Source organism: Scardinius erythrophthalmus (genome assembly GCF_964197995.2).
Source record: "Scardinius erythrophthalmus genome assembly, chromosome: 13".
In the NCBI taxonomy this organism is placed as follows: Eukaryota; Metazoa; Chordata; class Actinopteri; order Cypriniformes; family Leuciscidae; genus Scardinius; species Scardinius erythrophthalmus.
The window spans coordinates 35,570,280-35,582,432 of NC_138233.1; the positions used below are offsets into that span (position 1 = coordinate 35,570,280).

General features: G+C 43.4%; 1 protein-coding gene across 1 annotated transcript; it reads left to right on the forward strand.

Annotated features, from left to right (window-relative positions):
- Positions 1–1,029: 1,029 nt before the first annotated feature.
- LOC308700872 (E3 ubiquitin-protein ligase TRIM35-like) lies at positions 1,030–6,857 on the forward strand. The gene is made up of 6 exons (XM_081382731.1): positions 1,030–1,584; positions 2,371–2,466; positions 2,581–2,811; positions 3,845–3,867; positions 3,949–4,067; positions 4,452–6,857. The coding sequence occupies exons 1-6, from the start codon at positions 1,192–1,194 to the stop codon at positions 4,991–4,993; spliced, it is 1,404 nt and encodes a 467-aa protein (XP_081238857.1). The 5' UTR covers positions 1,030–1,191; the 3' UTR covers positions 4,994–6,857.
- Positions 6,858–12,153: the final 5,296 nt, after the last annotated feature.

The window sequence follows — 12,153 nt, forward strand, 5'->3', positions numbered from 1 at the left end:
TTGCTCCAGGGCCAACTTCAATTTTATTTTCATGAGGATGTTTCATAAAAAATAATTTCTAATAACTTTACAAAACTTTGAAGCTATTTATAAAAATTTTTGTCATTATGACAATAATTAATAATTAATTCTACATTACAATAAACTGCCAGGTGTCAGCTTTCAAATGAGATCATACTTGTGCTTTTAGTACAAAGGGTTCATAAACTGTATCTGTTCTCGCTCTCACGCCACACAGTTAATAAAAGCAACTATAGGCTGACAGACAAGACATAGCAGGATACTTTCGATATGAAACAAAGTCTCAGCCTTCAAATTTTGTATGTTTTATTAAGAAAAAAATGCATATTGTGCATGCAATTGTGTACAAATAAATTATTAATTAACCTTTAATAATAATGTACAGTTCACTGGGCAGTTTACCACATTAGATTTTTCTCCATGAGAAAAATGTACATATGTATGTATATCCAAATGAATAGATATTGAATCAAAATCGATTCGCAAACTCGATGCTCACTCCAAGCTGAACTGGAAGATGCTGATACAAGTTTTCCTACCGGCTTAAAAAAAAAAAAAAATGGCAGAAATAGGAAGAGAAGTATGCTAGTATGATGTTCTGAAGTCAGCAACTTATACCATCCATGTTCACCCCCCACCCACCCACCCACACACACACACACAGTTACGGTCTATCTCTAAATATATATATAAACTCATTTTGTTTTATAGTATTAAATTCTTTTATAATGTTTTTTTTTTATGCTACACTCTCACTTGATTATTTATTCAGTTCTTTGTTTCCAGAATATGCTTGAAAGCACACATAAAATAAAGATAAAACTATACATGTCAAGTCATCTTCATTTATATAGCGCTTTTAACAATGTAGATTGTTCCAAAGTGGCTTTACAGTGATAAAAATCCAGTCTATACATCCAGTCTGTCTTCAGAAACTCCACCCTCTAACAAAACCTAAAAGGAAGTGAGCCATTATTTCTGCCTTTCCGTTTTACTGGAAGCTAAAACGAGTCAGTGTTGTGAAGAACAGAGGAGGACACATTATTTCATAGCATTTTTGTTTATTTCTGAATGAAACCAGATGAGATTTTGATTGTAATGGTTTATTAAACCAAAGTTCAGAAAGTTAAAGTAAATTGTAGATCATTGGATCTTTTACAAGACGAGGAAATGGATTCAAAATCTGTGAAAGAGCTTTCTTGTCCTGTTTGCTGTGACATCTTCAAGACTCCTGTTATTCTGTCCTGTAGTCACAGTTTTTGTAAAGAGTGTCTACAACAGTTCTGGAAAACTAAGACAACTCAGGAGTGTCCTGTCTGCAGGAGATCCTCAAAAGCTGAACCTTTTGTTAATCTCGTGTTAAAAAACTTGTGTGATTCATTGATAAAGGATGGAAATGAGAAACGTTCATCAGGATCTGAGGAGATCTGCAGTTTACACAGTGAGAAACTCAAACTCTTCTGTCTGGAGGACAAACAGCCTTTGTGTTTAGTGTGTATAGACTCAGAGAAACACACCAACCACACATTCAGACCCATCAGTGAAGTGCTTTCATCTTACAAGGTAAGACTAATGTCTCTAATTTCATATGCTGAATACAGTGCTAAACATAGATTATTATTTGTGTATACAATAGACCAGTATTTATTTTTGCTCAGACTAAATCTCTGACTTTCTACTGATATAAAATTGACCTTTTATATTTATTTAGGGCCTAAACTTATTCACCATAAAGTCGTTTCCTCGCCACAGCCAAACCGTTCGAGATATCAAAAATCCGTCCGCAATTTAGCATCCTCAATGTCTTGACTTCATACTGACCGAGTTTGGAGGCGATTGGATGAATTCCCTAGGAGGAATACATCACATTCCAGAGCATGCGTTTCCAAACAACCCATAATAGCCGACTTCCTGTTGGGCTGGCGTAAAACTTAGAGCACGAAAGTTATTACTTGAATCCCTCACTATAGCAAAACCGTTTGAGATGTTTAATATCCGTTCTCAATTTAGCATCTTTAATGTATTTTCATCATGTTGATAAATTTTGGTGTGAATAAAATAAACCTGTTATATGTATAAATATAATATGTTGTGGGTTATTAATATTTTTTCATTAATGATATGTGATTAATTACAAGACACACCAAAAAGTGTTTGATACTAACATATTTTCTGTTTCTGTATTTGTATTTACAAACAACCACACTTGCACAACCACAAAATTACAACTACATGGGTATAATAATTAAGAACTGGCCATTGCAAAAAAAAAAAAAAAAAAAAAAAAAAAAAAATGTTTAAACCTCTTAGAGCTGTGTAAATTTCACAGATTTTCATCTTAACCTGTAGGAGGAATTTAACACAGCACTGACGTCCTTACAAAACAAGCTCAAACATGGAGAAGAAATGAAGAAAAAGTGTGATAAAACTATTAAACACATCAAGGTGAGGATATAAAGAGTTAAATACTCAACATTCACACACAGAGTTTATTATTGACATTAGTGGAGTGTGTGTTCATACAGCGCTGACTGTGAAGTGAATGTGATTTGATTTCAGTCTCAAGCTGAGCACACAGAGCGTCAGATTAAAGAAGAGTTTGAGAAGCTTCATCAGTTTCTCAGAGACGAAGAAGAAGCTACAATCACTGCACTGAGAGAGGAAGAGGAGCAGAAGAAGCAGAGGATGAAGGAGAAGCTGGAGGAGATGAACACACACATCTCAGCTCTTTCACACACAATCAGAGACATGGAGGAGATGATGAAAGACAATGACGTCTCATTTATAAAGGTGACAAATCAATCTGGCTTCATTCTTTGTGGATAAAACAACTTGTATAGAGAGACTCATTGACTCTGAGGGCCCTATTTTAACGTTCTGAAACGCAAGTGTCAAAGCGCAAAGCGCAAGTAACTTTGTGGGCGGGTCTTGGCGCTGTTGCTATTTTCCCGGCGGGATAAATTACTCTTGCGCCAGGCGCAAATCTAAAATGGGTTGGTCTGAAGTAGCTTCATTATTCATAGGTGTGGTTTGGGCGTAACGTGAAATAAACCAATCAGAGCGTCATCTCACATTCCCTTTAAGAGCAGACGCGTTTGTTCTAAAGCGGATTCCTATTGTAACGGCGGATTTGCCAGGCGCGCGCCAGGAGCGGTTCACAGCCAAGGAGAGCAACGCTCTCGTCAGGGACGTTGGGGATGGAGAAACCCACCCAAATTAACTTCGGTTAAAAAGGCGTATGATAATTTGGGTAAATGTGTAAGCTAGATGTATGCTTTTATCTATCTATCTATCTATCTATCTATCTATCTATCTATCTATCTATCTATCTATCTATCTATCTATCTATCTATCTATCTATCTATCTATCGTAATAATGTAGGCTATGATTTGCAAAAATGAAAACTGCTGCTTCTGTGTAGATGAGAGAATCAAAGTGCATTCGCGTTGTGCACACGCTACATTGATTATGGCCAAGCATGCGCCCTTAAAATAGCATATTAATAACATGCGCAACGCGCCACTGACTTTAAACCATTTTTTCCTGGTTAGTAGCGCAATTGTTTTCTAAACCTGCAAAATAGCATGAAGGAACGTTTGCGCTGGAACACGCCTCCTCTTTGCGCTGAACCGCCCCGGGGAGCGCAAGTGTATTTCTTAGTTAACCGACGTGCTTCTGTGGAGGGAAAAGCGCGCTTTGCGCGAGTGCAAAATAGGAATGATACATGCGTCGGTGTACAAAGTCAATTGCGCTGGGTGCAAGATAGGGCCCTGAGAGTGTTTGATAAGATATTAAAATGTTTTCAAACTCTATATTTTTCAGAACTTTAAGGCCTCAATGGAAAGGTGAGTGAGCTGCTCGTATCTCTTCTCTCAGTGGATCTGAACTCAAATTCACTGCAGTTCTGACTCCTGAATGTTCCTCAGAGTCCAGATCTCACAGCCGGATCAACGGATGAGTTCTGGAGCTTTGATTCATGTGTCGCGTTATCTGGGTAACCTGCCGTTCAGAGTCTGGAAGAAGATGCTGGAAACTGTCCAACACAGTGAGTCTCAGCAGATTTGACACCAGTGCAGAAGATATTTCACATAATAAACACACACAACATCAACATTTGATAGAAATATATGTAATAATCACTTGAATTACTAAGTGATTCTGAACTGTATTTCAGAAAATCATCAGATCATACAGCAAACTCATAATTAAAAGTCTATTCCTCATGATCTATATTTATATATTACGATACAATAGTGTTTATTGATGATATTAAAAATGAAGCCTCAATCAATTATGACAGTAACTGAGAGACCATTGTTAAGATGACATCATTTATGATTTCTTTCAACAAAGTCTTTATTTGTGTTTTACATTTATATTTCTAATACATAATTTTTCATCCTCCAATCTGATGTTATTCTCTTTGCAGCTCCGTTGACTCTGGATCCAAACACAGCAAATCCTCATCTCACACTCTCTGCTGATCTGACCAGTGTGTTGTACAGTCGTGTAGGTAAAACACTTCCTGATAATCCAGAGAGGATTGATGAATATGCATGTGTCCTGGGATCTGAGGGCTTTAACTCAGGAACACACTGCTGGGATGTGGAGGTTGGAGACAATACACTCTGGATTCTTGGAATAACAACAGCATCAAACCAAAGGAAGGGAGATTTCTTTGACTCTAATGTCTGGCGTGTGCGATACATGAACAGCAAATACACCTCACAATCCCCAGAGCAACCCGTCACTGTCTTTACTGTTAAACAGAAGCTTCAGCATGTGAGAGTTCAGCTGGACTATGACAGAGGAACAGTGTCATTCTCTGATCCTGTAACTAACACACATTTACTCACATTCACATCCACCTTCAATGACACAGTCTTTCCATTCTTATATAATCGCTGCACAACTTCTCCTCTGAGGATCTTACCAGTTAAACTCTTTATTACAGCAGAAAATCACAGTTAAATCTGATTCTGCTTCTGCTTCCTAATTCAGTTTTGTAAATTATGCTTCAATAACAATACTGTAATAAAAGGGTCTCATTGATCAATCACACTTAAATGTAAAATTTAGAGCCAACTTAAAGGTATAGTGGAGGATTTTCTTTTTCCGGGTGGATCATCAAGACTATTGGTCCTCCTAGTTGTCAATCATTCTGGTGATATGTAGTGATGTAGTACTCGAGTCCAGTCTCGACCGATTTCTGCTTTCTCGGACTCGACTCAGACTTTTTCCTTCAAAGACTCAGTCTTGACTCGGACTCGACCCTTCAAAGACTCGGTCTTGACTCGGACTCGGCATAGGGGGTCTCGTCCCCATCACTTGTCCACTAGAATACATACCACTAGAAAATTTTAATTTGCTCTGCATGTCCTAACTATGATTAAAAAAGTCAGGGTGGGCTTAACATGTTGATGACAGATCAGCACTGTTGAAGCACTTTAGAAAAATAGGCAGAAGATGATGCATGTGGTAGGGATATTTTTAATGATGTTTTATTAACAAAGTTCGGGAGGAGCACGTTCAAATAATCAAGTAATCAATCAACTCATCAAACAATTACCATGTCTACCCTATCAGCATGAGAGGAAGCATATATATTCACTCTGTCAACTCATCTAACTTCCTTGACAGTTTTCAGCATCCCTCCACCACCCCGACTCCTCACTCTTGGCTTGTTCTTTCACAGCCAGGAATACGGGGGGAGTACTCTGGGTTCGGGCCGAATACCGAGCCCGGAGCCCTCTCCTCGGACAGCACGCCAAATACGCATTTATTCTATCTGACTTATTTGTAAGTGTGAACTCGTGAAATGATAGTAAAAGCATAGTCCATATTAAGACGTTAAGACTGCTCCTCTAAACAATTCCCAATCTAGCTTAGTCTGTAGGCCTAACTGTTGATTATTAACTGGGGTGATATTAAATCATGAATATGAAAACTGACATGTTTTTATGGTCTTGGTCTCGACTCCTAAAGACTCGGTCTCGACTCGGACTTGCTTCCTCAAAGACTCGGTCTTGACTCGGACTCGACTGAATTTGAAAACCAACGGACTCGGTCTCGACTCGGACTCGACCCTTCAAAGACTCGGTCTTGACTCGGACTCGGCATAGGCGGTCTCGTCCCCATCACTAGTGATATGTTTACGTAAGGCCGTCGTACGTGCTCGTCCCTAGGTAGTTTTTGCTTTCTGCACATGCGCCCTTTCAGGTGTATATGTGTGGTGAGCTACGGTTTCAGCCATTCATTGAAGCTCGCCGTTCTCACCGGCTTTTTTCAAAATGTCTGAGAGTCGCAAGAGAAAAAGTGACAAGAATTGTATGACAAGAAGAGAAATGCCTCTGAAGAAAGAAACAAGACCAGAGTGTTTTGGGAGAATATTTCACATGCTGGTGTGCGCTAAAAGCACAGGTTGTGCTTCCCACTGATGCCTCAGTCGCGAAGTTTCTACTCGACAGGTAAAGTTTGGCATGCTATTTGGAGAAATCCATTTAAAATCACTGCTAGTAAAAGTTAATGTAAGCTATGATTAGCGATGCTAGCTCTGGCACAAGTCACGCACCGCGCAGACATGGTAAACACCCTGTTCATTGCCGACATGTGGGGAAATCTAGAATATACCTTGATAGAATAGTATAATTGTTATAAAAAGTAAAATTGTCTAGTTAAAAGCTAGACCCCCCCCCATGTAATAGTTTTTTGTCATTTCAGTTATTTTATTAATAATTGTTATTTAATTATTCAGTACATGCATGTCAATTTGTAGTATACAGCTATGTGATGGGTGTCCAGTTGGTGGCAGTAAGCCAGAGGAAAAGTACTGGAGAAAAAAACAAGAAGAGAAAAGAAAAGTTAGTTCACGTGAGGTTTAACGAGACTATCAGTATTGAGTTATATTATACCGTGTGGTACGGAGCTGTTGCGAATGACGCTGGCTGAATAAAAGAACCCAACCAAATCACACGCTTGTTCATTCCTTCAAGTGTGCTACAAAATACTGGCGACGAGGATGGGATCGGCGGTGCCGTTTTGAGTGAGTTGTCTACGAAGACGCTGAGCATGGACATTGAGCAACTGCAAGATCAGCTGAGCGCTGCGTTGCTCCGGCTGCGGCTCGATCAGCTGCACGAGGTGTGTGTGTATGTGTAACTGTCAGTGGAGCAGGGACAAACCAAAAGGCACTCGCTGATCAGATTAATAAGTGAATCAGTAGAGAATGTTATAGAGACGGAAGATGACGAGGTAGCCCGTCAACATGTGGAAGATTTGTTAGAGTTCCCTTTCGAGGGAACTTGAACTGCGTCGAATGACACTTTGGGGGAAACGCCCCTCAGCGTAGCGCCTCTGAAGTATGAATGAAACTAAACCAATCCTGATTGGTGTTGCGTCATGACGTAGTGTGTGACGGCATATGCGGAAGCTACAAAAGGACGCCGGCACACAACAGAGATAGCTTTCTGTTCTTCAGCAAAGCGCTCTCTGTCTCTTGTACGTCTTATTTGGTGTTGATTGTCTATCAGTAACACAAAGCACATTTATAAGCATGGCGAGTAAGAACAGTTACAGGAGGTGTGTGCATCCCTGCCCTCGTTATATCACGGGTGGGGACACACACCAACTGTGTGTACACTGTTTGGGAGCGCAGCACGCGCGGGCAGCTCTCGAGGGGGCTGCTTGCGAGGATTGTGAGAAATGAACAATCCGTGTGCTGCGTTCCCGTCTGGCCATCTTCGATGATGATGGCCAGGCTCGCGAGCCTCGTGGTGCGGGACCCGCGTTCGCTGAGGCGGCGCGGCAACGCTCTTCATGGGGCTCGCAAATGGATCTGGCGGGGGATCCCGAGACTGCCGAGGCACGCTCTCGGGATTCATCCTCCAGATCCGATGCTCTCCCGCCTCGCGCGGAAGCCCACTCAGCGGCTTCTTCTGCGCGAGTGGAGAGCCCGATGCTTGAGCTGTCTGCTTCTGAGGAAGTAGACGTGATCAGCATCGAAGGCGGGGATTTTGGGGATGATTCGCCACCCCATATCCCCGCATATGAGGAGCTGGTGGAGGTTGTCTCTCGTGCAGTGGCCCGTCTTAATATCAGTTGGCCACATGAGAGGCAGGAAACGCTTATTAAAAGCAAGTTGGACGAGCGTTTCCTGCAGCACAGAGAGCAACCTCATCATCGGGGTTTACTGTTCTTTCCCGATTTACACAACGAGGGGGGGGCGAGAGAACGGTTATGGGATGATGCCTCGGGTGGAACAGCCGCTTGCCACCTATTTAGCCCCCGAGTCTGCATCATCCCTGAAAACCCCGGTGCTGCCCACTAAACCGTGCCGTGAAACATCATCGTTAGTGGGCAGGGCTTATATGGCTGCGGGTCGGGCTGGTGCTAGTCTGCATACAATGGCAGTACTACAAGCGTACCAGGCCGACCTTCTTAAGGATATTGATGAGGGCGAGGGTCCAACTCCGGAAGATATTGCGGAGTTGAGGAAGGCTGCAGATTTGTCTCTCCGAGTCACCAAGGAGACGGCCCGTGCTATTGGCCGTTCCATGGCGGTAATGGTGGTCTCAGAGAGGCACCTATGGTTAAATCTATCGGGCATCAAGGAGAAAGACAGGGCTTTCCTCCTTGATGTCCCGATTTCGCCTTCTGGCCTGTTCGGAGACTCAGTCAACACCGTCGTCGACAGGTTTCAGGAGGCGAAGAAACAATCTGCAGCCTTCAGACAATATCTCCCTCGCCGCTCCAAGCCTAAGAACCCTGCCCCCAACGGGCAGCCGCAGCCATCCGCCAGCTCCTCCGCCTACAGACAGGCGCAAAAGGAGAGCGTCGCTTCTAGAGCCCCCGCTTCTTCGACCTGTGGGCCGTCCTGCAGGCGAAAAAGGCTTCGACAAAGAGGTCCTAGTTAGCCTAGGACCTCTGCGGGCGGCCTCACCCGTAAGGGGGCGATCGAGGTCGCCTCCTCCGCGGAGCCCGCAGGAAATCGATGTCGACTTCCCGCCGCCAAGGGCGCTTCGGGACGCATCGGATTCCAGCGAACGCGCCCTGCACTGTCCGCCCCACAGGCTTGCGGCCAGGCAGCACTCGCGTCCGCACATCGAGAATCGTTTTCGGTCGAACGGAGATCCGCTTCAGGGGGCCAAGAACGAATCCCGATTAATACCCGAAGCCAGCCTTAGTACAGTATTTCGATGCATGGAAAAATCTCACGAATATTTCTCCTTGGGCTCTGCGCACCATTCAAAATGGGTACAGACCACAGTTTGGTTCCCGCTAGGGTTGGGTATCGGTTGGGTTTTATCCGATACCAGTACCTACTCTGTATTTTTCAAACGGTTCCGGTGCTTAAACGGTTCTTGAAAAGGTACTTAACAAAACTAAACCGCACACACTTTATCAAAAAAATAATACCTCTGTGTGTGTGTGTGTGTGTGTGTGTGTGTGTTTGATTTTCTGAAAAAGATTTTCTGATTTCTGATTAAATTAAAAACTGTGCCGTTTAAAAGGCTACTGATGTAGCCGAAAACACTTGAGTTAACATCAAAATTTTGTCTTCTCATATTATGACTTTTACAAAACAGAGAAATATCTGACACTGAGCAGAAATATTTAACACACACAGTATAGCCTCATATAAATATACTTGATATTGATATACTTCATACTTGATATGCAAGATTTGCAGTTGGCATTAAAATATTAGACTTATCCGAAGAGGAACACTGGCAGCTGAACTTGAACTTTAGTCAGGCGTGTCAGAGGTTTTGGGTTCTAATCCGCATTCGTATTTTTTTTTTTTTTTTTTTTTTTTATGATTATGCTCATCAGTGGTTGTATATCAAGCAGGGACACTTTGTGTCCATTATATTTTGTGATTTCACCAGAATGAATAGATAGGCGTCGTCTAGGGCTTAAAGGGATACTCCACTTTAAAATGAAAATTCTGTCATCATATACTCACCCTCATGTTGTTTCAAACCTGTATGAATTTCTTTCTTCTGCTGAACAGAAAGGAAGATATTTAGAAGAATGTCAGTAACCAGACAGTTTCTGGTCTCATTGACTTCCATAGGCTAGTAGGAGAAAAAATACTATGGAAGTAAATGAGACCAGAAACTGTCTGGTTACTGATATTATTCTAAATATCTTCCTTTCTGTTCAGCAGAAGAAAGAAATTCATAAAGAATTGAAACAACATGAGGGTGAGTATATGATGACAGAATTTTCATTTTAAAGTGGAGTATCCCTTTAAATCAAACTTCATTCACGCACATATGAAACCCTTGCATACACATAGGCCTACTAAGCAGTCATACATGTATACTGCTGAATGCTCAAACTAATATGAAATGCTCAACATCACATCTAAAGTCGCTCACGCACAAACACGCAAACTCTACACACATGAGACGCGCGGAACTCTCCGCGCATACTCATCTGAGACGCGAGCACACACACACACACACACACACACACACACACACACACACACACACAAAATCTCCGCGCACATAATCATATAGACGGCGCCTCATAAATAGATCGATCTCCGCAACGAAGCGCGCGTCCGAGTGACAGTGCGGTGTGCGCGCGCCACAAGAGAAAACACTGTATCCGCGCCACTGATCGCAGCGGCAACGAGCACTTTGATCACTTGATTTAAAAAACGCATTTCAGCGCTAGATCGCCTCTTTAACAAACGAACTAAATTAATGCTCGCTCTGCTGGTTTACTGGAGATGTTTTATTATTGGATCATTCGTGCCGCGAGATGTTTTATAGGGGGCGGTAAAAAACGTCAGGCACCGAAATCAGGCACCGAAAGTTTTGTTCTTATTCGGTCTCGTTACTACCGTTTACGTCGGAACCGGTTCCCTATTGGCACCGGGTCTCGGTACCCAACCCTAGTTCCCGCCCACCAAAGTTCAACGGGGTGGTCTGGACTGTAGTCGACCCAGAGCAGAGTTGGGTATTGGAACAAGAGGTAAATTCTCTGCTGGTAAAGGAGGCTATAGAACGTATTCCTCCTCCGGACAGGGAGTCTGGGTTTTACAGCCGCTACTTCATAGTTCCCAAGAAGGATGGGGGGTTGCGTCCGATAATAGATCTCAGGCACTTGAATCGGTCTCTGAGGAGATTCAGGTTCAAGATGCTCACTATTCCCATTATCGTGAGTCAAATTCAATCCGAGGATTGGTTTGTCACGATAGACCTGAAGGACGCATACTTCCACATTTCCATCCTTCCATCTCACAGGAGGTTCCTGAGGTTCGCTTTCGGGGGCGAAGCGTACCAATATCGGGTTCTTCCGTTCGGCCTAGCTCTCTCCCCTCGCACATTTACAAAATGTATGGACGTAGCTCTAGCACCGCTGAGGCTTCAGGGTATCAGAGTCCTCAATTATATCGACGACTGGCTGATCCTGGCCCAGTCACAAGAGCTGGTAGTTCGGCATTGAGATGTCGTCCTTGCCCACATCCAGAGCCTGGGGTTGAGACTCAACACAAAAAAGAGCGTGTTGGCACCAGCCCAGAGAACCACATTCCTGAGAGTGGTGTGGGATTCGGTTGCGATGCGGGCACAATTGTCTCCTGCACGGATCGAATCCATCCTGGCCACGGTGACCAGGATAAAGCTAGGCCAGGCCATCAATGTAAAACATTTTCAGAGAGTGTTAGGTCTCATGGCAGCAGCATCCAACATCATTCCATTTGATCTCCTGCACATGAGGCCCCTGCAGTGGTGGTTGAAAACCAAGGGGTTCTCCCCGAGGGGAAACCCATTTCGCATGATCAGGGTTACGCGCAGATGCCTTCGTTCCTTATCTATGTGGAAGAAAGCTTGGTTTCTGTCCCAAGGTCCTGTGCTGGGATCGTTATGTCGCCGCAAAGCCGTTTCGACAGACGCCTCCCTCACGGGCTGGGGCGCGGTCATGGACGGCCGCTTTATGAGAGGGTTATGGCAGGACCATCATTCCTCCTGGCATATAAACTGCCTGGAAATGTTGGTGGTGTTCCGAGCTCTGAGGAGCTTCCTGCCGGACCTCAAGGGTCATCACGTCCTTGTGTGGACGGACAAAATGTCGGTGGTTGCCTATATAAACCATCAAGGGATTCTGAGGTCTCGCCC